This window comes from Sycon ciliatum, chromosome 8, assembly GCF_964019385.1.
Source record: "Sycon ciliatum chromosome 8, ocSycCili1.1, whole genome shotgun sequence".
Lineage (NCBI taxonomy): Eukaryota > Metazoa > Porifera > Calcarea > Leucosolenida > Sycettidae > Sycon > Sycon ciliatum.
Genome location: NC_088650.1, coordinates 27601807 through 27629379, shown reverse-complemented (window position 1 = coordinate 27629379; position 27573 = coordinate 27601807). Strand labels below are relative to the sequence as shown.

The 27573-nt window shown below is 49.0% G+C and overlaps 1 protein-coding gene and 1 non-coding gene across 2 annotated transcripts; one reads left to right on the top strand and one right to left on the bottom strand.

Annotated features, from left to right (window-relative positions):
- Positions 1 to 1989: 1989 nt before the first annotated feature.
- LOC135822561 (uncharacterized) lies at positions 1990 to 26493 on the top strand. Its single transcript, XM_065335362.1, has 12 exons — positions 1990 to 2799; positions 3603 to 3718; positions 5248 to 5341; positions 8223 to 8350; positions 14896 to 15045; positions 18203 to 18373; positions 18540 to 18609; positions 19853 to 19931; positions 20279 to 20435; positions 21670 to 21716; positions 24279 to 24339; positions 24862 to 26493. The coding sequence occupies exons 1-12, from the start codon at positions 2373 to 2375 to the stop codon at positions 24901 to 24903; spliced, it is 1542 nt and encodes a 513-aa protein (XP_065191434.1). The 5' UTR covers positions 1990 to 2372; the 3' UTR covers positions 24904 to 26493.
- On the bottom strand, positions 17242 to 17314 carry Trnak-cuu (transfer RNA lysine (anticodon CUU)). The gene has a single exon. It is a non-coding gene; the product is annotated as a tRNA-Lys (tRNA).
- Positions 26494 to 27573: the final 1080 nt, after the last annotated feature.

The window sequence follows — 27573 nt, the reverse complement described above, 5'->3', positions numbered from 1 at the left end:
CGGCCGGATCTGCTCGATCCACGGCGCTGCGCTCGTCTTCAGGGCAGGGAGTCCTAAAATACCAATATTTTACAACTCGTTGTTGACACCATTAGGCCACCCTTTGTTAATTCATTGTTTAACGTCCTTTTTTTCGCGAAAAAGTACGCGGGAGGGCGGAAAAAAAACAAAAGCCCATTCCAAAAACTGGAAACCCCAATCAAACATTTTGACCAGTAAAGCATGTGATATATACAATATTTCTGGGTCTAACGGCACTTGCAGGCATAGAACAACACTATTTGATGGTACATTGGAGCACATGCCTGATGAATCCAACAAAACAGGTACATAGCATGGAGTTAGCATGTCATGAATTCATTACATCTGGATTTTTACTAGGACACACACCGTACGATATTTAAAAGCCAACAAAAAAAGAAAAAGAACACAAGACAAAGGCATGCCCGGGAGGCAAGATTATAAGTTTAGGGTCATGATCGGCACACTGTGAAACTACACAATCATGTATTTACAACTTCGCATATTATTGGTACTACTACTTTCTTGTTTTTTTTCCGGTCGGAGGCAAAAAGGTACGCGGGCGCGGACGTTAAACAACGAAAAAAGAAAGGGTGGCCTTATCCGAAACTGGTGGCGAAGGAAGGATAAACATGATTGTATGTCTGTCAGACTCAGTACACATGGTACAGGGGTGGGGAGTTGAGTGTGTGTGTGTGTGGGGGGGGGGGCCGAGGCGTGTGTATGTGCACATGTGCTTGTACTTTTGTGTGTGTTTGTACAGTGTTTGTGTGTGTGCGCGCGCACGTGCGTGTGCATTTTTGTGCACAATTCCGTTATGAAGTACAAATGATAGGTTTACCTTTTGTACACTCGCCAAGACTTCCGTTTCCTAAACGCTCAAGTCACCGCGTACTCAGTATACGAGTAGAAAAGTGTTGTGAAATTATCAAGATTTATAAATAACGACCTGCAACCATGTACAATGTAGATAGATAGGGAACACACATTGATTGTTTCTAAAAGAATCCAGGCATTATCATGAATCATGGAACGAGTGCGTAATAATGCTCTATGTTGCGTTTTGACGATGCTGAAGGAAGGGAGCCGTTGCGATTCACTCACAATACACGCACAGAAGTCCACTCGACTGCAATTTCAGTGCAATTTCTGACACAAATTCATAAATCCACGAGTACGCCGAGGAAGCTCAGCGGATCTCCACAAGAACTTTCGCCCATCACCTGCAATGGAATATGGGCTGTATGATACGACCAGCGGCTAACACGGGAAGTGGCGTCATTTTCCACAAATCTCGTTTCATTCACAACCATTTGACTGCAATTCAGTGCAATTTCTGCCACAAATTCAACTCCACGAGTACGAGGAAGCTCAGCGGATCTCAACACGAACGTTCGCCCATCACCTGCAATGGAATATGGGCTGTATGAATGGCTAACACGGGAAGTGGCGTCATTTTCCACAAATCTCGTTTCATTCACAACCATTTGACTGCAATTCAGTGCAATTTATTTCTGCAACAAATTCAACTCCACGAGTACGAGGAAGCTCAGCGGATCTCAACACGAACGTTCGCCCATCACCTGCAATGGAATATGAGCTGTATGATACGACCAGCGGCTAACACGGGAAGTGGCGTCATTTCCCACAAATCTCATTTCGTTCACCCCAACTCAAATAAAAGTGAAGTACAATTAGGGATTTATCTTGCATTTCCATCGCCTCAGAATAAATTAACTTTGATAAACTGAGAGAGAATGAGTGAGGCAGCTGGAAGAATTGAGGATGAAAATAGAGATCAGAAGACTCGACGGAGCAATCGTCTCCGTGCTCTAAGAGAAATCGGAGAATGTTCCAATTAGTATTTCAAGAAGACATCACAATTTTCGAAAATAATAATTTCCTTGCCTCGCAACACCGTTCCCTGGCAGCGTTCCCCGGCAGCGCGAGGCAAAGATGTTTTCTGGGAATGTGTGCCGTGTCCTCTCCCGGGCTTTTACGACTCCCTGCTTGTATCCATGGTTGCGAATATGGCGTCATCGAAGCGTCCATCCTAGATCCTGCAGCAGCTTTGAAAATGTTATGTCTTTCTTTGCTGTTTTTGTGCAGCACAGAGTTTTATTTTGTGCTTCTGATCGGAGAAGTGTCTGGAGCAGTTTTCTATCTTCCCGTATAGGATTGTGTTGAGGCAGAATTCTCTGGTATGTTAATATTCAGTCTGTCGTTGTCTGAGGCGCTCCTGTAGTTTTCATTCATTCTGCCAATGAAGTACGTGAGCTGTCTTTCCCTGTGAACTCAGTAACTTGACTACAGTCATCTGCTAGTAATACACTGTAACAGTCATTCAAGTGATGGTGTACGTTGTGTCGCGGCTTGCCAGCAATCTTGTGAGGCAGTGGACGGGCAAAGCACATCCATTTCTCTCAATACCATTACGTGGGTCGTCACTTGGCACCGTCTCTCCTACCAGTGCTCCCTTTGCTCAATTTCATTCGAGTAGTGCGTCAACGTCTACTTCGTGCACTGGTGCTTCTCCGAGAATGGAGGGGGCTTCGCAATTACGTGCTAGTCCTGGCAGCGAAGAGGAGCACATTCGCCTGCTGGAAAGTTTGCGCGCAGCCGTCAAAGCCACGTGCTGGCAGCTACTGGGCACTGAGTCAGAGCTGACAGCATCCAAGTGTACCAAGTTCTACTCAAAGCAGAGTGGACAGGATGACATGGCTCTGTTCTATCATGACGGGAAATTCTACTCTATGGATGCCACGTGTCCACACGAAGGTGAGATAACTTGGAAGTTTTGGCTATCAAAGCAAACGCTCATGGGTACCCGCTTATATACACTGCTCAGTGGACGGCGTATTGCCATCCGCACACATACATCAGTGGGAGGGCAGGTGTTGGAACAAGCAGAGGCGTCAGACAGACACACTACGGTCACGATCACTACGGTATTGACCGTATCACTCTTCATCCTGGATACCCTCTGAATTAATAAGCTGCACTGATCTGGGGTCTAAATTTCGAAAAATTTCAGAGGAGCCACCGCAACCCCACGAGTAAGTTGTACTTCAGGTGGCTGACCGTACCACCATAACATACCCTCCGACACCCCTGGACACGGCGTGGCTATTCCTTCCAGAGAGGCATCCCACCCAGTGTGTTATTATCACAGAGGCCCTGCTCCTCTGTGCAATCGAGTACAAGATCTGTATCATGTGTGCATGCGCTGTGCTAACGGTACTCAGTAGGGAAGGCCTGAACTGCACAGAGTTCAGGACTTGCAGTCTGGTATCGCCAAACACATTTCTAATTTCTCTATTGCCAGCCATCCCCGCGCATCACCGGTAACACACCCAACGGCCCTCCCCAATCTCAGCTATGTGCTGCCGCCCCTAATGCCCACCTTGTCCGATATGAATCTTGTGCGCCAGCAGTCGACCAAGCAGACATTTAACTGTGTGTGCGCGCACGCGCGTGTGTGTGTGTGGTGTGTGTGTGGTGTGTGTGTGTGTGTGTGTGTGTGTGTGTGTGTGTGTGTGTGTGTGTGTGTGTGTGTGTGTGTGTGTGTGGTGTGTTTTCAGGTGGACCACTGGAGCTGGGTGACATTGAGGATTTCAACGGAGAGTCCTGCGTCATGTGCCCCTGGCATGAGTTTGATTTCTCGCTGGCAACTGGCCGATCATCCATGGGCTTACAGGTCTGTCTCTATGTGTGTGTGTGTGTGTGTCTGTCTGTCTCTATGTGTGTGTGTCTGTCTGTCTCTATGTGTGTGTGTGTCTGTCTGTATGCCTGTCTGTCTGTCTGTGTGTATATCGGGGTGCATGTGTGGGTGTTGTTTTTTTTACTTTTCTCTGCTCCGTCCTCTGGAATACACCGGAGCCGGACCTGATGTGTGTGCACACGTGATTGGTGCTTACTAGCACTTGGGATCACATGACATGCCCACACCAGACCCGCGCTGGCACCACGCTTTGGTCGATCCCGCATGCCTTCTGTGAGCCGTAGAATGTGGCAGCATTCTGATCGCACCCATCGACACTACACACTTCCTTACTGCATTTGAGGACTTGCTCCCGAGCAATGACGCTCTCCTGATATCCAAACAGGAAATAGCGAAAGTGGTGATAAATCCAACGGCACGAAATTATGCCACTTTCAACCAAAATCAGGGCGAGGCGACGGAAACGGAAACGACGAACGATACCTCAGCTCTGTGTCATTTCTTCAAATTACTGAGGGCAGAGAATAAGTATCAGAATGGAATTCAAGCACTACAAGAGCACGAAGACTCATGGGAGGGAGAACAAAGGAGAAGGTCATGGTGTCATCCATCAGCGCTAATTTCGCGAAGTATTAAGACATGCCAAGGAAAAGCTCCCAAGCGGGCCGATTTTGGAAAATAAAAGTGCAACGTTTAGACGACTTTTCCGGAGCTGGTGCACAGACTGGTAGCCTGAAGTTCATGTAGATTGTGTGAACGCGCGCTACATGCTGATCGACTCGGACTGTCCGCGATCGATCATGAATCCTGTACGAGTAGTGCGTACACGCTTGTTTTAAAAGCAACAAAAAATCGTTATGGAATGCTATCGCATTCTCTTTTTGAACACACAGCTCAGGGGGTAGCTTACGAATGTGCAATGCTTCCGAAACAGCAAGATGCCGTTCAGAGTACAGGGATGAATTTATTGTCATATTTTTGCATAGCAGTTTCTGCTATATGAAATCACAATTGTGTAGCCGTCTTTGATTTTGATTAGCATTTTTCTTTGAAGGTTGGGTGTTTACAACATTGTCCTTCTTGAGAGTGATGCCTGAAAGCCAATTTGCAAAAAAAAGACTGAAGCATACATGTGCACGCATGCAGATTGAGAGTACCTGCACCACCTACACTGCCCTGTATACGTGTTACTTGGACAGGGGAGGCTAGGCATGGATAGTCTGTATGTATCGCAATTTTCTGCGAGTCACGGTGAATTTTGAGTAGCAGTTAGATCGATTTTGCATCGCAAACTGCGATGCGATACAGGATAAATTCATCCCTGGAGTAGATCTGCCACGGGTGATATTAGAAAAAAACATGATCTGTATGCAACTCATGACAACTTACATTGCTTGACAAGTGGCGGAATGCAAACGATTATTGATTTTGCGCATAACGATCGATATTCGAGTTATAGACACAATCGATTCAGCCCTGTTTTTTTGTTCATTTTCTGACTACAGCAAGACACGTATGAAGTTGTGGTCGTGGACAGTGAGGTCTACGTGAAAAGTGACACGCCGTATGCACGTGAGAAGCCGTCTGCCCGTACTGCAGGTTAGACCACCGCCGCTATGTGTGTATTTGACTCTCTAGGGGTTGTCCATTGTCACTTATGGTAGAAAGTGAGAAACGCAAGCGCTCGAGGAAATATCCACCGCTGCCCTCACTTTGTAGGTGTACACGTGTGCGAATGTTGTGCCTCTAGCCTAGTCTGTAGGGGACTGTCTCAAGGTGTGCTCTACTGCCACGTGTTCTAGTCCTCATGTGTTCTTCAGGGCTGATTCAATTGGAGTACTTTTAAAGGGGAAGTGCATCGATTTTTCAAGTAGGGCTCAGATGAAAGACAATTGGATATCGGTTCCGATGGTATATCTCTCGCTTGCGTACGGCAAGGGAAACTTGCCATATCGCCGATTTCCTGATCCCGTTTCCATGGCGACTACAGGTGATGACGCACATTCTGCTTAGCTCCGTGAGAGAGAAGGTCGATCACTGCAGAATTGTGTCATTTTCAGTTGTCTTCTTGTATTCACGAAGTGAAAGAAGTACTGTGTTCAAGGCTGTTAGTGCCGTGAACTGTTTATTAGTAGTCCTCTCTCTCCGTTGTGTACTGGGACGTGACACCGACAGGGGAAAGCTGGAGTGCGGAGACGTTAGCTGGCAAGCGAAAATCGTGACTAACCAAGTGCTGAAATCTTGGTTGGGACAAATCAAACGTTCAGCATTTACCTCAACCAAGGACCATGCCGTTTGCTCTTTCCACTTCCTGAAGATGGATGCGCTGCCTGCTGGAGACTCTCCTATCTCTCGTAACATCTTCTGAAGCCAGGTGAGACGACGAGTAGCGGAGATAACCGAACGAAATAATGTCGTATGTTTTGAAATTTTGGCTGAACATATCTCAGGAGAGATGGCATGTATGAACTTAGTCCATGTGAACTCAATCAGCCCATGAACTAACCCAGGAACAAATGCTTTCCTTGCAGACGTGCATGTGTCTATCCAATCTACACGTAGAGATCATTCCATGCCCTCAATGAATGGCCTATTTATATATTATTTGTCCATACACTTCATCTGCATGTTGTCTCCATGGAGAAGGGTATTATTTATTTCATATGAAGAAGTTCGGGCAATATATGCTTTCCTCTGGTAAAATTCTGTTGACCTGATGTTCTTTCTAGCTTCATGGGTAGCCGCTTAGTTAGGTGAGGTACCATCACCATCGTGTTTACATGATGGTCAAACACTGCACCGTTCTTTGTTGTGACATGACGTAAGTTATTGTAATTGCTCGCAGACTCCATACGTTCCAGCAACACCTAGCATGGTTTTCCGTGAACGTTGTGGGTGAACAAATTCCTGTCCAACATATTTATACAGACATGCCAGCACACAAAATGCACCATACACACACTTGTCCTGCCCTGTCGAGTCACTGCCACGTGGGCCCGGAGGGGCAGTGGAGAGAGAATGGGAGAACGCCGCCCCATGGCGCCCGGGACACAAAAACAAGAGTTTGTCTACGTAGGGAGCAACACACATACATATACATACACCACACACACACACACACACACACACACACACACACACACACACACATACACACACATACACATACACACAAAATGAGAGTTTGGGTCATCTGCCACGAGACTGACGTGCGGCCGGGGAGAGCTTCAGCAGCGGTGTCTATTCCTGCCCTGGACCGAACGGAAGCAGCGGTCGCAGGACACACAGTATTCACCACAACACGGCTCCACTGTCGTTGGTGGGCTGAGCCACACACTTGTGACGGGCAAGAACGCCACAGCTAAGAAAGCAACGGCCACAGCGATCACACTGGCATGCTCCACGCTGCTCCTGCACACACACACACTCTCTCTCTCTCACACACACACACACACGTGCGCACATACTGCAAGAAAGAAAGAGAGCATGAGTGTCAGATTCTTGCATAGGAAGTGTTTATCAGCACACACTTACACATGCACATGCAGGCACTCAACGACCAACTATGCACCATGCCGTATGTTCGTCAAACATAAGATTGCAATACCAAAGAACAACATATACAAGATCACTTACTTCGTTCTCCTCCAAGTGTGTCCTCCCCAGCCAGGCCATCTCCTGCATTTCCCTAGGCGGGATGTAGCCTACGAAATGGTTTCTCTAGACTTGGAGAAGATGCTTGGTATTCGCCATCTCTCCTGAGAAATGTTCAGCCAAAATTTCAAAACACACGACATTATTTCGTTCGCTAATCTCCGCTACTCGTCGTCTCACCTGGCTTCAGAAGATGTTACGAGAGATAGGAGAGTCTCCAGCAGGCAGCGCATCCATCTTCAGGAAGTGGAAAGAGCAAACGGCATGGTCCTTGGTTGAGGTAAATGCTGAACGTTTGATTTGTCCCAACCAAGATTTCAGCACTTGGTTCGTCACGATTTTCGCTAGCCAGCTAACGTTTCCGCACTCCAGCTTTCCCCTGTCGGTGTCACGTCCCAGTACACAACGGAGAGAGAGGACTACTAATAAACAGTTCACGGCACTAACAGCCTTGAACACAGTACTTCTTTCACTTCGTGAATACAAGAAGACAACTGAAAATGACACAATTCTGCAGTGATCGACCTTCTCTCTCACGGAGCTAAGCAGAATGTGCGTCATCACCTGTAGTCGCCATGGAAACGGGATCAGGAAATCGGCGATATGGCAAGTTTCCCTTGCCGTACGCAAGCGAGAGATATACCATCGGAACCGATATCCAATTGTCTTTCATCTGAGCCCTACTTGAAAAATCGATGCACTTCCCCTTTAATCACAGCCGTTTAATCAGTTATGAAATTCATTGATTCTTGAAGATATACCTCCAAAGCGCTTACGGGTATACACCCACTTTTTCTTTCACTGTGTGCTATATCTGCATACCTAGATAGCAGAGGCCCATCTTCGTCTGCTGCCGAGGCTACTGCCAGTGTCGATACCACACCCTCTGCTGACACAAACACCCTGTCTCACCGTGCCGTACAAGTCCTCAACACCGTGGACTTGGCCGAGAAAGTAAGTCGAGATCCTCCGAGCGTGCAGATGCTACTAATAGAAGTTGTTTCTGGCGTGTGCCAATTCGTACCATAGTGTGCCTACAGTCCAGCGATGCATGACGTCCTATATTTGGCATATAGGCTAGACTGGCCTGGTGGCCTAGGTGTAACCGAATGGCGTCTAGTAGCATGCACTATGATCCGACACACCGCCAAAGACAACAACCGACCGTTCCTTCTTCGTTCTAAGATTCTGTTGAGTAAGAAAAGTGTACAGTATTATATGTGACCAAAAAGATACAGTGAAAGAAAAGCCTAGCAAAGCATTGCAAGGCACGTTGGTTCGGCTGCGTTGGTTCAGCTGCGTTGGTTCAGCTGCACGCTAGTGCAAACATGCAGATCGACAATGTTGGGCGGAAACCAAACACCACAACATTGCCAGAAACTAACTTGTTCACACCTACATACAATCATGAGTCCATACCGTGTCTGGTCTGGTTTGTTATGTTAGCAACCTAGAATGCATTGAACACATGGATTCGATCACACATTCCCCCCTGGTAACACAACAAAACAGGGAACTTGCACTAAAACGTAGAACTAAGGTTCTCCAAAGAAAAGAACAACACTCCACCAACAGCTAAACAAGAGAACAGCAAAATGCGTAATGGGTCTTGCATTTGCTAGCTTGCTCCTAACTAAGCACGCGCCAAGGTAGACTGATAACACGGCACACATACAGTTTCAGGAGCCATAGCGCTGTGGTGGCCTAATGGCAGATCTGTCTCGCAGTGACATGCGGATGCCGCCATCCCCTATGTTGGGCTCAGGGCCTGGCAGCACTGATGCTGGCTGGTACAGATAACCACCATCTGTAGCCGCTGCACTGTCGTCCATCGGCGCTGTTGGTTGGGCCATGTCACGGGCGACATCCCTCTTGATGATCTCCACGTTGACAATCTTCTCCGCTGAGTGTGGATCAGCAGCCCGGGTGATGACAACTGTCGACGGCGACACAACGCGAACGATGCGCCACCCAGGCTCGTACGGTGCCAGGCATTTGCGGCTCCGGGAAGGCCGACGTAACAGCACCGCATCCCCTACGCTGTACTCTGCTCCTTCGATCACGCTCTCTGTGTCGTTCCGAGAGAGCTCTTCGTTTACGAGGTCTCGCACACGTGCCGTCTTCTCTGCCAAGCTTTCAACCCAGCTTGACAAACTGAGGTCTTCTTCCTCGCGCTCGACCAGGAGGTTGCGTGGTTCCCATCCCATCATTGCGGCGCATGGCGAAATCCCAGTAGCACTGTGCGGCCGCACCCTGTAGTAGTAGAGCAGCATGCTCAGCTCTGTCTGCCAATCGCTGCTGTACTCGACCACTTTGCGGATAAGACCCAGCAGCGTGCGATTGAAGCGCTCGGCTCCCCCTTGGCTCTGAGGGTGGCGCACAGCTCCATGCCTCACATGTACGCCGAATATCGATAGCAGAGACGACACCACACAGTTAACAAACTCCGTGCCGTTGTCACATCGAATTACGCTTGGTGGGCCAAACCGGGTGCAAATACCAACAAGCGCCTCCGCGACACTGACACCATCATGGCGGGCTAGGGGTACGACTTCCACCCACCGTGTGAACATGTCCACACACACGAGGACACAATGGTAGGAACTACTGCGGCTGGGTCCCAGCTCTAACGTATCAATCTGGATGACTTCCCACGGCCTGGTTGGTAGGTCGCTTCTCGCGGCTGGAGGGTTGGGCTCTCCTCGCGACGGGTTCGCTGCACGGCACGTCCCGCAGTCTCGGACGACTTCCTGGCAGCGTTGCGCCATCTGTGGGAAATGACAGCACTTCCGAAGACTGCCCCACATGGTCTCCCAGTTACCATGTCCGGTGTTGCGGTGAGCAGCACCGACGGCTTCACTCTGCAGTGCAGTAGGCAGGACCGGTACAATCACATCACCATCGACGGGGTCCACACGACTGAGGTACAGGACGCCATCAATAACACGCAGCTGACCCTTTGATTTCTTGTACAGCTGGCTCGTCACTTGCTTTCCATCCTGTAGCTGTGTCACTGTCAGCTGCACATCCGCATCTACCGCTTGGCACCCGCGGATAGACCGCATCGACGTTGGCCCCTTCATAGAGCTTGCTGGTAGCGCTGCTGCGATTTCACCTGCTTCCTCCCGACAGGGAGGCCATGAGGTCGGCACGCGGGTGAGCCGATCTGCAACGTTCGACTCCGAGGGGACCCACTCCACGGACACCGTCATGCCAGCAGCAGCCACAGTGTCCTGAAACATCTGCAGGCGGAGACGGACGAGAGACTCGTGGAGACCCCCGACCTTCACGCGATGAGTATTCTGCGAGACCGAGCGCAACCAACCAGCAACCGTCTTCGAGTCGGTCACGATGGTCAGGTTCTTGACGTCCCACCGGATGGCCAGATCCAGCGCCTTCAGAGACGACTCGAGCTCCGCCACATTGATATGACGCTTGTCTGCTTTGTCTCGCAACCATGAACCATCCTCGACAACCTTGCCATCCTGCGTGAGCACCGTGGCAATTGCCAGGTTGGACGCGTCACAATACGCTCGCCACGTACCCATCGTTGGGTCAGCGTACCACACTCCGCTAACGGGATCATCATTGCACAGGCGGTGAACAATGTCGCGGCAACACTTCAAGACAGCATCCGGTACAGCCTGATCCCATGCCACCTCTGACGTGCAGGCAAGGCGCTTGACATACGAACACGATGGGCGCAGCCAGGCACACACAGGGTAGTGCCCAATCACTCTGCCACACCAACTAAACAGTTCGCGCTTCGTTGGTTTGTCGGGTAGCTGTAGAGACACACCTTCGCGACGCGTCCACGACACACTCCCCTCGTCATCAGCCTGAAGTTGCAGACCTAGCACACGCGCACTCACGGCTCGCTCAGCCGGTTTGGTTGGCAGGCCATACTCCAGGAGCCGCGACTTGGTGCGGTCGACGAGCTGCTCTGGGACGTAGAGATCATCCACGTAGTTGTCTACGCCAGCGAGATCACGCGTGGCCCACTTCACGATCAAGTCCATTGCCTTTGGAGCCACGGACAGCCCGAAGCCCATCCGCTCCAGGACGTACACTTCGCCACGCCACACCACGCACTGATAACGCCACAAATCGGGATGAATGCGTACCTGTAGGTACGCTTTGCTGATATCCAGCAGCTGATACGCTTGCGGAGCGCCCGCTTGACGCCACCTCCGTAGCGTCTCGCCACATGCCGGAGCGTCGGTGCCAGGGTGCGACGTCAGCTTCTGGTTGAGGAGCCGGTAGTCGAGGCAGGGCCGAACTGGCGTTGATGCCTTATGCTCCTGCGTAGCAGCGAGCAGAGGCAGCACACATCTCGGCTCACCATGCTTCTCGACGTCATGCTTCACTAGCCAGCCGTTGCCGAGCCATTTTTCAACCTCATCTCCAAATAGCTGTTCCTGCTCCTTGGAGAGCTTGGATCGTGGGTACTCTCCAAGGCCTGACCCGATGCACATAGTCGGCTCCGTCTTGTCCGCCCATTGCCACTGCACCTCCCACGCCTTGTCAGCCGTACTCCACCGGAGGATCATATCTGATGCCCGCAGCACAACATCGCCATTGCTGAGCTTCTCCACGTCCGCGTGGTGAAAGTCTTCAGCGACGGCTCGTGCTTCCGACTCGGGGCGTGATGGTTGCTCATCTGGGGTGCTCGACGCCAGCACCAATGGGCATGCAGCACTGACGGTCCCGAATACAACCCCCACCAGTTCTCCTGCGTCATACTGCATATGCACACCACCCAGAGTCGCGATGCTGTTAACTCCAATCAGCACATCAGCCTCAACGACAGACAGGTCGTCCACCACCAGCATGTCAGTCTCGGTCTCACGTAGGCGAACCACAGCACTATCCAGCCGTGAGATTGTACACTCCACGACGCCACGGACATCCACCGGACTGCCATCGATCGCATTAATTGTCGATGACGTAGGCCTGATATCCAAAGCTAGGTCGGTTGCCAGGGCGCTAGCTACAAGGGAGCGGGATGCACAGGTGTCCACAGCAGCTACTACACGCTTGCTTGGACCGCCGGACCGTTTGATGTCCACAAGGATCCGTGGCAGACTGTCACCTCCACTGCTCAGGCATAACACCTTGGAGTCACCATGATCACCAGAGTGCACAGGAGCAGCGGCTGCACTCCCACCCCGCTGCTTCTTCTGCTTGAAGGCCTTGAACTCCGCACAATCTCTCATCATATGCCCAGCCTCGTCGCAGAATAAACACGTCAGCTGACTGTGTTTGGCTTGCTTGTGGCTACCAGTGCCACTACTCGTGCTCGCAGGGCAGTTCCGCTTGAAGTGGCCAACTTGACCACACTTGTAACACAGGACACGTCTTGCGGAGTCGCGACCTGCACCTGCTGCAGCGGTCATCCTGGAAGAGCCTGATGGAGCCCGATCGTCTAGAGCACCGTAGCTCACTGCTGCCACACCGGGCTTCATCGATCGCTCCACGCTTCTAAGCCGCCTGACGTACTCCACGCAATCGTCGATGGTGTCCGTTTTTCCACTCATACGGAGCTCCTTCGCAAACTGAGAGGGGAGCCCGGAGAGAAACTGCCCGATCACTATTTTATTCTTCCCATCAGCATCAACCTGCTCACCAGACAAGGTGAGAAGCCTCTTCAAGTCCGCTGCGAAGTTGTCCACCGACTCGTCTCCTCGCAAGATCCTGGACGTAAACATCGAGTATGCTTGATCCGGTGCCATCCCAAAAGCGGCGGTCAGCTTCGCTTTCACATCGGCCGGCTTCTTCTTATCCGCTGCCGCCATCTCGTTCCACACGGTGAACGCCTCACCCTCGAGATAGAGCGGTAGATTCGCCATCTTCTTTTCGTCCGAGTCCCACTTCTGCAAGTCCGCGACAACTGAGAACTTCGCCCAGAATTCGCTCAGGTCGTCCCGACCCCCGCGGAACGGTCTCAAGAAGCATTCGACTTTGGCCATCTCGCACTGCTACCCAATTCGCCCGACTAATCCGAGTTACAACACAAACTCCTGAGTCCCGGGTTTCGGCACCAAAAAGTGCTGTAACCGAATGGCGTCTAGTAGCATGCACTATGATCCGACACACCGCCAAAGACAACAACCGACCGTTCCTTCTTCGTTCTAAGATTCTGTTGAGTAAGAAAAGTGTACGGTATTATATGTGACCAAAAAGATACAGTGAAAGAAAAGCCTAGCAAAGCATTGCAAGGCACGTTGGTTCGGCTGCGTTGGTTCAGCTGCGTTGGTTCAGCTGCACGCTAGTGCAAACATGCAGATCGACAATGTTGGGCGGAAACCAAACACCACAACATTGCCAGAAACTAACTTGTTCACACCTACATACAATCATGAGTCCATACCGTGTCTGGTCTGGTTTGTTATGTTAGCAACCTAGAATGCATTGAACACATGGATTCGATCACATAGGTCACTGGAGTACTGCACGATTGTTCACGGGACCACCTGTCTTAAAGACCACCTGTCTTAGAGACTGCCAATGCCAGGCATCAAACATTGATTCAACATACATCGTATCGGTGCATTTGAGCGCGTGTGCTCCACGTGCCCTTGTCTTGAAATGGCCACTTTGGCTGTTCGCTGAAGACGGATTGTGTGTACAGTGTAACTGTGTATATATACTATAAAGAAGAGGCACCTGTGACGTGTGTTTGTCTGTGTGGTTGTCTGTGTGTTCGCTGCGGAGCAGCGCTGCCCTGAGCACGCGAAGCGTGCGAACAGTGTAGCTAGCGGCCGCAGAAGCACTGAGCACGCGAAGCGTGCGAATCGTGTAGCTAGCGGAAGCAGCCACAGAAGCACTGAGCACGCGAAGCGTGCGAATCGTGTAGCCACCACCACGTGCTGAGCACGTGTGCTGTTCATGTACTTGCTTCACCCGCATGCCACGTTCGGCCAGGCAACGCTGGCCGGGTGCTGCTAGTAGTGTATATAACTGTGTACTTTAGTGTATATAACTGTGTATAGTGCTACTTTGAAAATAGCTTTCTCAAACACATTCCATCATGGGCTACCAGTCCAGCTGAGCTCAGTGTTTAGTGTTTGCAGCATCACGGACCTACGCTAGTGAAGGCACCTGCTTTGAGTCCTACATGCAGTCGTGACAGTGTTTCTTCATGTTAATGTGCACCGTATTTCCCTGAATATAAGTCTTACACCTTTTTACACTAAACTTCAGGGCCAACAATCGAGCATTAACCGCACACATCCGTTTTCCACAAAATGTCCGGATAGGCGAGGGAACCGGATAATCGAACACACGTACTGTGTGTATGCATGACACATGCTGTAAATCGGCAACCAACGACTTTCATCCGGATGGCGAGGGATCCGGATAAAAGAGGACCGGATAGGCGAGGTCTGGCTGTACCACTGAAGTGAATATAATTGCAACGATATAACATGGACCTGAAAATGGGGATGCGACTTACAATCGGGGGTAACACGGTATGTTTGTGCTCCTGTCCCGTGCAGGTGCGTCTCTCCCGCTCACTGTACAGTGACTGGCAAAGCGGTGGTGTCACACAAGTGGGCCGGTGTCAGCCGCCGGACCAGCCGCCGCGTCGCGATGACATCGTAGTCTTGCCCAGCAGTAAACTCCGCTACAAGAAGTCAAAATCCAAAGTAAGCGTGTGTCAAACAACAGACTGTGTTTGTCCCCCCCCCCCCCTGAGCTTAGCTTTGGGAGCCGAGGACATCCGGCGGACTGATGTCATTCAAGTGAGGGGGGGGGGGGTAGATCTCTGGTGAATGCACTTATTCCCGGGGGCTGTGGGTAGCCAGTGCAGGCTGTCGTAATAAAACGACTCATCCGTGTTCCATTCCCGTGCATGGTACATGCATGGTGCGACGGCACAATGACAGCTGTCGCAAATCACACTGAGTATTACACGTGTTTTTTGGTGATTCCTGGTTAGCTGCTAGCTTTTCCCTACTCGAAGTTGTTGCCGCCGCGAAATCTGGGGGTTTGTGTTCGTCCTGGCGAAAACCGTGTTTTGATCCGTTGAGGGAGACGAGAGATACAGTGCGAAGACGTACGATCTGTCCGAGAATCGGCGAAGAAGAAAGCTTCGCAGACTACCCGTAGTAGTTGGGAACAGAATGGAACATATACCAGTCGATGCCTGTCATGGTAGGGATGACTGCTACGAAGTTTTAGCCCCATGCTCCCCAGCGCTTTTTAGCGCCCGACGATAATTACCAAATTTCATCGATTTTCCATGTGGATCAAAGCATAGTCTCCTCAATCTTCTCCAGTCGAGCAGAGTCTGGACGCTACAATGTCGAGACGCGAAAAGAGAACATGCATGAACACACAGGAGCATCACATGCAGCTGCATTCTGCCTTGACGAAGCTGAGAACAACACCAGCACCACGCATTTGGAAGACATTTCGAAGAAGACGAAGAACTACATATCCGCGTTCAAAAAAGCCTCTGTACTGCGTGTGTGCATGCAGTATGCATGCATGCATGCGCGAAGCACGGGGTCCGCGGATCAACTTCGTTCAAAAATCATTGTGCCACACGGGTTGTATGATTTGTGTGCGATCATGGTCTTTCTTCTTGACAAACAAAAGTGAAGTTTTTCGATCTTCAAATCGCCATAGCGTCATTGTCATGACTCCAAATCAGCTGAAACTTTGCAGGAGGAATGAAAATGCCATGCTGAATCGATTGGTACCATTTTCGAAGGGTTTCCTTGAAAAATAAAATTTAGCCTGCACTGGCTACTGTGGGTCAAATCCACGTTTGCATTAAATAGTTTTTCCTTCCTTGTTCTGCCTTCAATGAATTGCCTTGGTTTGTATATGCGTACTACAGTAGTACACCACATGACTTTTATGGGTAACGTAACGCAATGTACTGAGTGAGCAACGACAACAACAACAACTCTTATTGGCCAAAGGCCATCTTGAAAATAAAGATTTGAAACAAACACGAAAACAAAATTAACAGTTTTTGGTTGATCCGGCCGTACCATAGCCGGTCATACGTTGTGTATGATATTATGGTGGGTGCACATGACCTCATCAGCAGTGAACATACGCTGGTGGCCAGAAAGTTTTTTTCACGGGTTGTACGGGCAAGAGCAAAGTGATACAGCTTGTGTTGAAAGTTGGTCCGGCGCTGGCCTGACCAATCAGAGGATCGGTTCCGCTGGGCCTGTTCAGGGCAGCATTTGTACAGTCCCGGGCAGGACACAGGCATCTGAAATTCCCAAACGTGTCACCTGGCAACCACCAAAGTCTTTCAGAATCCTACAAACCTGCCTTCATTCCGGCTTCGCAGTAAGTAAGTACAGTTCGCACATACACGTTACCACTGGCTTACCATTGTGTTGAGAAAAACAACCAGCTTACAAAAGAGAAGTTTCGCTCGTGCCAGGCCACCACCATGCCTGATTACACCAGGGTGGCAGATGCAGCGCAGCTTCGAAGTAGCGAATAACAAGTACTGTAATTTCACAAATTCTCGGTATACTTTTATTTTCGGTACTTTCGGTGCATCTGTTTCATACCCAAAATATCAATACACCGAACAAACACTGACACACATAATCCAATAGGGAACTGCTTCTCTGTACTTACAATTTCCGTTCACCTAACCTGGCCTTTTGCCCTCACACCGAAAATATTGATCACCTAAAATCTCTGAAATTAGTATCCGAGAAGAAGTCTGAGGAAGGAGAAGCCCAATGGAATTGAGAAATACCCAAAGACTAGAAAAGACTTTCCAAAGTTGTGAAAAACTGCCTGCGTGCGTGTATGGTGTTGAAATGCAATATCGGTACGTGTAAGCAAGAGACAAAAAAATAAAGCGCCCAACGTGGGGCTCGAACCCACGACCCTGAGATTAAGAGTCTCATGCTCTACCGACTGAGCTAGCCGGGCTGCTTGAAAGCACTGGTTGGAGTGGTGTGTTGTGACGTCACATCCTCCCGTTTGTTTGTTGATTTGCATTGTGCGATATCTGGCGAGGTTCAGGGGCTCATTTGTTTTACACAGAAATGAGGCACTGGGTCGGGTCTGGGTTAGAGTCCCATTGAGATCTCATAGCTGTAGACTGCACTCATGTACTGTACATGGGTGCTGGCTGCTGTTTAATTAACTCGTTAGGAGCTCGGAGATCCAACTGCCCTGATTAAGCATGGGACCCTGTCAAGAAAGGAGGCGCAATGCAGCGTCGCGTTCGAGTGCACAGACCAGTATGTGTAGTGCTAGGGCTGCGTAACGCCTGGCACTGTTTTATTCATGAGGTTGGATTTCTCTGGCCACTGCTGTAGTACTGTAGTGCAGCACCTGTGGAGACAGTGGCGATCGTTGTTAGCACTCTTTGTTTACGATGTCGATGGGTCACTGAACCTCAGTAGCGTATCGCGCATTTTAGAAACAAATTCTCCAAGTCGATTTTGTGTATGAGTTTGTGAGGAGTCACTGGACCTCTCTATTATATCGTGGCACCTCATAAAGACTTCACAACTCCCTGGTCAGACGGTTTTTGAGGTTTTCGTACTTTGAAGTTTGACTGCCGCACAGAGAACGACTCGTGTTAGCACATTTGCTCTGTGCATACTATGTGTCTGCACAACATAACTGGATGCGGGGAGGAGTGAAGTAGAATGTTCAATCTTGTGTCAGCCATTTCATGAAGAGCAACACCATTACCTGACTTAACTTCCGTTACCTATCGCTTGCTGCTGCTGTACGCGCGCGCGCGCGTGTGTTTGTGTGTGTGTGTGTCCGTGTGTGTGTATGTGCTTGTGTGTGCGTGTATTATAGCAAGGAGTTATCAACCTGCTGCACGCCCTGTGCAACATTGAACTGTGGGCGGTGGACCTGAGTTGGGATATTGTGGCACGCTTCTCAGACTTCACAGTTGGCGACGACAAGACGCCACTGCCTACGGAGTTCTTTGCGGAATGGGCAAAGGTTGCTGATGACGAATCCAAGGTATGTAAGGCCAAATTCATGCCTTAGTTGTGCAGTAAACCCATCAAGTGTCCTGCATAGAGCAAGCCATGGGCTATGAATACTAGGGGGGGGGGGGGGGGGGGCGCACATATCAGATGCATTCGGCATGCTTATGTGTACGTGTGTGTGTGCGTGCGTTTCACAGCATTTTGACCTGCTGAACTCACGGCTGGTGGCACTCGGATCTCACTTTGGAGCTAACCCTGTGCACAATGGTGAGCTATGACATTCATTCATTAAGGCTTTGAGGGTTCATAGGTCGAATTCGACCTACATTTGACAAGTCGTAGCGAAACGTTGATTTCAGATGGCAAACCCGGTCGCGCTTGGCCCAAACTTTGCAGCCAGATCACGGAGATTCTCACCTCGACGTGGGTGTCAAAAAAGGTGTGGGTCGCGCGTATAAAAAATGCCGTGCGGAGCGCTCGAAGTTTGACTATACACATTGCGAACACAGGCCTTAATGGTGCTACTCTCTTGTTCTTGCCTCTGGAATAAACAGCACTTCGCGTAGATGCTTCAGTCAACTTGCGTTCTCTGCAGGTAACATCTTGGTGACAAACACTGTGTACAACTGTACATATGTCAGAGAACTGCCACATAACCATGCAAAATGAGTCTGATGTGCGTATAAAGCATTATAGTTGTTCTGCTGGACACGTTGCCAATTTTGGCACCTTCTACACAGCTGAGGCCATGGTTATTGAATTCAGATCAACAAAACCTTTCAGAAAATGTTGGATCTGTATTTACAAATACTTATAGTTTTCAAGATAAAACACATTCTATGTGAATCTTCCGAAATATGCACTTTCTCCGAAAATAGTTCGACCCTCAAAGGGTTAATTCGTTCATTCATACTTTATTTGAAGGATTCTCCAAAAGTAAATGGATGCTTAGGCGAGACCAAAAAAAAATAGAGATTCCCGGGCCCTCCCGCACCAAAATCGAGCCAAAGCCATTTTTTTTTTTTTTTGAACAGTTCATACATGTACAGTACTGATCGTGTGAGTAGATCTGTGACGTGGAGTCACACAAACCCGGGCTTGTACGACTCCCTGATGTACAGATCAGGGCCATCGTTGGCCGAAATATGGAAAAATTGAACGGGTTAACCGCGTACCTGTTGCCTGTAAAAAAATTGAATAAAAATTACCGGAAAATCCTGTAAAAAAAGTTCAACATGGCATGTACATGTACATACACGGGAAAAAAAATAAAAAATAAAATTCGCCCGCCCGCACCAATTTCACATGGGTCCTGCCCGGGAATCTCGATTTTATTTTGGTCTCGCTTTATCAAGAGGGTTTCCTGGAAGGGTGGATGGGACTGAACATAGAGAGGTGAAGTATTCGTGTGTATGTATGAGACAAGAGAATCCCTGGTTTGGCTTGCACTGTAGGGCCTACGCTGTACTCTAAACCGCTGGGATTTTCTTTGCGTGTTGCTTTCGGCCAGGTCTTTGGGATCATGCACACGACACGGCCGAGGATCTGCTGGGACGGCTGGCCGTCGTGCACATGGTACATGAAGGACGGTGAGTACAACACTGCAGCTCCTTGAGGCTGCTTGGTGAAGCTCAACCTTAGGGTTCCCTGTGAGAAGGCATCCCTGCCTGTTGGGAGAGTCCCCTAGTAAAATAAGATTCAATAAAATAACCAAGCACAGTTTTGCTCAACGAAATCTGGCATTGTGAGACTTGGGGAGGTAGTCAGCACTCGCTCAACCTATCAACTGTTGCTTGGCTTGGACTACCATCGATTATAGTAAAAGTAAACGGTTCGCACATCCGAGTTACCACCAGCTTAAAATTGTATTGAGAAACACGGGTTTGATCATGCATACACTGGTGTTGTTGTTGTCATCATTTACTTGCTTCTCCAGTGGTCTGGATGTTCAGCCAGTGACACGCGATTGGCTGGCAGAAATGGACCCGGACAGCTTGCCCATGATGGTCACGATCATCGAGGAGGAGATCACTCACGTCGGTGCCGGTATCAAGTGGTTCCGCTGGATCTGTGAGCACTCCACGCCGCCACTGGTGAGCACATGCATGCGAGAGTCGCACAGTCGTCAATACGGTGTTCTGTGCGTGGGCTAACCTGAGCGTTATATGCCACTCTGTGATGTAGTCCTGGCCTTGTGCGAGGCTCGCTGGTAAATTTTCTACTTGGTCCGCGTTAGCGATATTGTCGCTTATCTTTCAGCTTTGTCTATATTTCGCCAATGCTCACTTGGCAGCCCATTTCATCCCAATTTTGGTTATTAAGTTAGTTTACTAGTACCTGAGAGGTCTAGCTAGATTTCAAATGGATTTCGAGAGCGACGGGTGGGTAATTCTGATTGATACAGGGCCACATCAAAATAGATTATCTTGTTACGCTGTGCAGGCAAGAGTAGCGCGACGCACAAGAAAGTAATCTGCTACTCGGAATCAGCTCCATTTTGCTGAACGGCCGAGATCGCTCACCTCATGAATCGCTCGTCAAGCTGAAATCACAGCTCCCTTACCTCCAGCTCAACGCTCCGACTATCTAGTGCGTCGTGGAGATTTGCAAGTACTGTACGCGTCGTCGTCGTCGTTCAAAATAAAATCTGGCAAAGAACGGCGTCTGATTTGAACCATACAGGCTGTCGTGCTGCCCTCGCGAAGTCCTAGAGAGAAGGCGGCTGTCATGATCGACTTCTCTTTAGAAAATAGGCAGGCAGCGGAGGTGAAGAGAGATGAGCTTGCAAAAGCAAGAGAGTCAATCCCAAGAAAAAATATTTGTCACCAGCGCCGAGAGCAGCGACGAGGAGGACCGAAAAAAGTATGAACCCTTCCTCGGACAATACATTCCTCTAGCTAGTTGTCATTCTATGCCTTACCTTCCATCGTACCAAGTTTTATCACTTCAAGTGCACGCGTTGATGTCCAAAGTCTAAGTTCAAATTGTCAAAAGATAAGCGACAATATTGCTGACGCGGACCAAGTATGTTTATGTTGAACCTGGTGGTGAGAGTTCTACCTACCCCCAACTCCTCTCTCTTTTGTAAACATATCCCGTATTTGGTGGGTGTACCCTGTAAAGTGTCTGTGAACTTCTATTCCAGCAACTGGACATTTGTATAATTTGTATATGGCGTGTATGGACGGGGAAATCATGGTGTTTTGTCGAGAAGTGATCACGGCATCTCTATGCCGGCCATCCGATAATAATGCCCTCCGAATGTCTTGATACTGGGTGTATTGACTGCATTTGCTTGTGTTTATGTTTGCATGTTGGTTATGACAGGACGGTGTCAGTACATTCCAGGCGCTGGTTCGAAAATACTTCTTCCCGTAAGTAATCTCAGGCATGCTCCCCCCCCCCCCCCCCCCCCCCATACGCACACCATATGCATGCAGGAGCCAGTTCCATGGCATATTACAGACTTGCTATTACTGGCATGGTGTAGACATGCATTGTGTGTATGCTCCGTTTCCTTTCCCACCGGTACAAAAACCCATTCTCGAATTGCCACCTACAACCCAGGAACAAAGTCAATGCTGTGAATAGCTAGGCTCTATAATTAACGAGAGAGCTTCGAAGCTCAGGGCCCTACGCTATGCTTTTTTGCCTTGATGACCTAGACAAAAAAAAGCATAGGGATGTTATAAATTCTTCTAAATTTCTACTTTTTGATTTTAGACATAACCTGGGATTCGAACCGGCACTATCGCCCTGCATTCATCCCCCGATACACTTCGCATACATACTAATTCTTCCAAGTTGCTTCGCGTTATAATCTTATATTTGAAAGCCCTATTTGAATATGCATTGTGGCCAGCCGTCTTTGATTGTACGGCACGGTACGGGACAGGTACGGTCGAGGGTAATACGACACCATCTACCGCCTTGATGACGGCAAAAAAAAGAATAGGGATGTTATAAATTTTTCAATTCTCCTATTTTTTTTCACGCATTACCTGGGATTCGAACCCGCACTATCGCCCTACATGCATTCCCCCATACACTTCGCATTCATACTCATTCTTCCAAGTTGCTTCACGTTATGATCTTGCGTTTGAAAGCCCTATCTGAATATTGCGGCCAGCTGTATGTGGCCAGCTGTGTTTGATGGTACGGTACGGTACGGGACAGATACGGGATAGCGCCAGGCGTGACACAAACAAACAAACACCAAACGAGAGAGCTTGGAAGCTCAGGGCCCTACGCTATGCTTTTATGCTTTTTTGCCTAGCTCATCGTACATGTTATAAGAACTGAGGCAAAAGTATTTGCAGAATTTATTGCGGATTGTTATTTCTCTAATAATCATCTACTTTTGGTTTGCTCCTTCTTTCTTAATATACTGTAAATCAACAAATTTTGGCCGATTAGAAATAGAAACCTCTCTATCAGAGAGGTTAAGATGCACGTTATTTCCGACGTGACGCGCAATTTCACGTCAAATTTGAAATCGATAGGTATTTTTGCTCTCACATGCATCCATTGCTCAATCATGCATCATTTGCCTATATGACAAACTTTGGCCTGTGATTTACTTTGGCCGGTTGGTACCAAGCGGCGAAATCAGCGAAATTAAATCGCCAGCGAAAATTAGTTGATTTTAATACAGTAATCGGATTTTCTGGCCTTTTTGTAGTAATACATGTACATTGACCTGTTGAGCCAATGACGACGCCGAATGCATGGTTGCCTGTGGAGCACATTACATAACTTAGCAGTCTCCTAAAATACGTATCCTGTCCGATGGCAAAAGAGTCTGCAGATTTAGTTTTTCTGCACGTCGACAGGATGTCTGCGACGCGAAAGTTCAGCTCGCGTTATTTGGCTCGCACGTCGAAAAATCAACGCGAGTGACCTGCTGCTCACGTGGAAATTTGGACATTACATAACTTTACAGTCTCCTATAATACGTATCCTGTCCGACGGCAAAAGAGGCTGCAAATTTAGTTTTTCTGCGCGTCGACGGGATGTCTGTCCTGACGTTCACTGGGACCGGCGCTGACTCTGCCGATCACGGGCGTTCTGGACTCGACGGGATGTCTGTCCTGACGTTTCCTGGGACCGGCTTAGACTCTGCCGATCACGGGCGTTCTGGACTCAACGGGATGTCTGTCCTGACGTTGCCTGGGACCGGCGGACTCTGCCGATCACGGGGGTTCTGGAGTCGACGGGATCTCTCTTCCGACGTTTCCTGTGACCGGCGCTGAATCGCTCGTTCACGCTTATTTTGGAGACGACGGGATCTCTCTTCCAAAGTACATGTATGTTTATGCTGACGCTGTTTATGCTGACGCATCCTATCACCTATTCGGCGTCTATTCTAATTTAATTTCCTCCTCGTCTCCCTATTTCTTTCCAAATCTCCCTCTACATCAGGGAGTCGTATACATAATACGACGAATATTGGTACGGTACGGGACAGATACAGGAGCCCGCAAATATTGTGGACAGCTGTTATGTACAATCCTGTAGAGCCTTTGTAGTCACAGATACGGGACAGATACGGGACAGATAAGGGATAGCGCCAGGCGTGACACAAACAAACAAACAAACAAACACACAAACAAACAAATACCAAATTAAAGCTGTGTGGACCCTGGCTAGCGCCAGACGTTACTGAAGTAACGTCTTCTGCATAGCTACGGGAATTAAAGCTGTGTAGACCCTGGCTAGCGCCAGACGTTACTGAAGTAACGTCTTCTGCATAGCTATGGGAATTATGCTCATTGTACAGGTAGACACAGTACTTCCATATACTTCACAGTACTTCCATATACTTCACAGTACTTCCATATACTTCGCTGGCCCTCAGTGGATGTGCAAATGCCTGGTGTTGGAAAGTGACCATTGTGCTGACTCTAGATGTCTTCTTGTCTCTCCTAATCCTGCAGTGGCTACTTAAAGCCACCATTCAACAAGGAAGCACGTGAATTAGCAGGCTTCACAGAGGAGGTATGGTTGACGGATCATGTTGTTTTTAATTGCAGTACAGGTACAAGTTTTATGACACTTTAAGCTATAATATAACCGTCAATACTGCATCTCAATCTCTGGGACAGCTAGCAGTTTTTGCATTGTTTGGTCTCATCAACAGAGCTCTGAGTGGCTGACCGGACCGATCACAATGAAGTTTAGTGAATCATAGAGCTTTTTTTAAATCGGACCAAAGCTTTTCTTTAGTAATACATGATTGTGCATGTATCTGCACCTGCTGTTGCTGTAAACTGTGGTGAGGTTAGCATAGTGTGACAAGTGGTGTGTGTGTGCGTGGTGATGGTGGTGTGTGCGCACATGTGTTTGCTTAACTCTCTCTCTCTGTCGGTCTCTCACTCCCTCCCTCTCTCTCCCTCCCTCCCTCCTCTCTCTCTCTCTCTCTCTCTCTCTCTCTCTCTCTCTCTCTCTCTCTCTCTCTCTCTCTCTCTCTCTCTCTCTCTCTCTCTCTCTCTCTCTCTCTCTCTCTCTCTCTCTCTGCAGTGGTACCTGCCGCTTGTGAAGCCAAAGGCTATCAAGAAGTAATCGGACACTTGGCACGACAACTTCTTACTATCGAGCCCATGAGTGGACTCCGGTCAGGACCGGTACCAATCCACTACATTACCTGTGACATCAGGTGTGTACACCATGGTTGGATTGCATTGCACTGCAGACCATGCCTGTGTGTGTCTACTGCTTACTAGTATGCTGCAGTTCCCTACTGGCTGTAAGCAGGTCTGCACACAGTAATACATGGCTGTGGTGCTTATCAGGAGTCTATGACTTGGTGTATACATGTACGCACAGAGACGGCTTCAAGGCATGTCCACGTGAACCCAGACTGGCCATGCACAATGTCCTGCTCATTTCCTGCACTTACACAAGTTGCAGTGGCAGCATGGACTGGCTAGCCATAGCTCGTTCACTGCTTGAGCTGTGCCTGACGCTAGTGGCAATACCATCTGTGACTTGGCCGAGACTAGACAGTGCCAATCTCCAGTCCAATGCTGGCTGACGAGCAGCAACAGCAGCATTAGTAGATACGATGGCCAAGCTGTGAGGAGGACATCCCATTCATTTGGTGAGCTTGACCTGCCAGTGATGCTGCTCTGTGCATGACTATCAGCTTCGGGTCTAGTTTATCTCTGAAGTAGTAGAGGACTCCCATCCTAGCTGCGGTGGTCATCTCAGAGAATGAGCCATGCTTGAGCCACACCAATAGGTATTCTAGTAAGGTAGTGCTCATCTTGTTCTTGCCGTCACTGAGTTAAGCAAGGCCTGCTCACCGAGTGAGGTCTGCAATTGCTTACACACTGACCGCATTCCTGGCCATTGCTCAGCCACCCCCCGTACCATCTCGCCCAGTACAGTACCCAACCAGCAGCATGCCCTCGACGATGCATGCTTGTGTTCTGGTAGGTGGAGAGTGCTGGGACATGTTTACTTTATCGTGTATTGTTGCCCTGCCATTGTGAGCAGGTACTCATGCTGGCATGCCATGCTATGTCAAATTCAGATATAGAACGTGACTTTTCCCACACCCTAGTCCTCAACTCATCCTTGACCACCGATTACTAGTATCTTTATGCTATTTTAGTTGCACAGTTTCTATTAGTGTGGCGGCGTGTAGCTCTCTATTCCTGGATAGCTGTGATGATGATTTGCGTTCGCAGACTGCACTGTAAATCGAGTTGTGATTTGATTTGTACGACCGCTGCTCGCGTTGTCCCAGTCTGTGGCATGCCGGTGTCGGAGTGTGCCAGGCCGACTCTGCAGCACAAGCTAACACACACACACACACACACACACAGCACACAGCACACGGCAAGCTTGTCTACATGTAATAGTTTCTGCTGAGCACTACCAGTCGCTTGCAGTATTCCTGCTGACAAGTAAGCTATTTTGTCAATCTACTTGACAAGATTGATGCGCCGAATGTCAATCCTACTGCTTCAGTACTACCATATACAAGTAACACTATTACTGCGTTTTCTCTAGTTTTTTTTTATGCTTCTGTGTGCACATTCCCCTGGATATATCTGGCAGTTTCACACCGGAATAATATTCGTATGCGTTTCGAGCTTCATGTGCCAGTGATGAGGAAACATTCCAGTTTGTTTGCTTCTCCTGTAAGAGAGAGACGTTGTGTGTGTGTATGTGTGTGTGGCTATGTCCTTGTGGACTATCAGCTGTGCTGCCAATGTCAGCTGACCATCTGACACTGTAGCAGTCCGCACCTGTCAGCGCCTGTCGCCAGTCGTGTTGTTTTCGGTGCTAGTCCACTTGCACTTGCAAGCGCAGTGGCACTATACTAGTGATAAGTCCATGTCGATCAGGTGGTACCGTAGTTTGCTACTGCAGCTAGTGCACATGGCTTGTATTAGCTGCATTGTCCACAGTGTTGATTGCTGGTGGTACTGCTCTATGCCATCTGTGCCAGTCCCGCATCGCGCTGCAATTTGTAGTAAACAAGTTCTGGTGGCATGCCGCAGGCTTTTCCTGCCGAATAGTTGCTGGAAGAAGTGACGTTAAGAGCTTGATCTGCTTCACAAGACCACACACAGACTACATTGCAGGATGCTCGTCCTGCCAGCATGCTAAGAATGCCACCTGCTTGAACTGCACCATGCACTGCTCTCTGACGCCTTGCCATTGGGACACCATTGATCTCTTGCTGCTCGACCGCAAAGTTCTACTGATTAGGCTCTCTGACGCCTTGCCATTGGGACACCATTGATCTCTTGCTGCTCGACCGCAAAGTTCTACTGATTAGGTTTGTTTGGGAATGAATGTCATTGAGTGATGCAAGGCTCTCGTGAGCTATTGCCCAATTTGGCCCATTGATTTGAGGGCCACATTTCCTCTTTTCAGCATATACATGTCTTGCGAGTGCATTCCCTAGCTGGTATTCTGGTCCGCTAGTCATTTCCTCTCCCTGCAGTGATAGGTAGTGTGGCTGGCTCCACCAAGGTTGTGTTGTCTGTCCTCTTCTCCTGCTGTCCGCTTCAACACTTCTTACAGATATTATGATATCTTCAGCGAGTGCCATTGAGTCGCGGCCTCTCCTCCCAAAGAAATGTCTTTGCCCATACCCTATGCCACTGGAGCACTTAGTGTTCTTGCTCCGTGCTTCCTTATGCCGTCTCGGCTGGTGTAGATTACGCAATCTTCTACAGTTCCATGTAGTTGAGTACACTGTACATGTACTGCAGT

Bases quoted from the DNA above. Each gene is read 5' to 3' on its own strand.
- LOC135822561 (XM_065335362.1), top strand. From the start codon at position 2,373: ATGGTGTACGTTGTGTCGCGGCTTGCCAGCAATCTTGTGAGGCAGTGG. The intron at 18,610-19,852 runs GTGAGCTATGAC...GCTTTCGGCCAG, and splicing joins AGCTAACCCTGTGCACAATG to GTCTTTGGGATCATGCACAC. The intron at 20,436-21,669 runs GTGAGCACATGC...TGGTTATGACAG, and splicing joins AGCACTCCACGCCGCCACTG to GACGGTGTCAGTACATTCCA.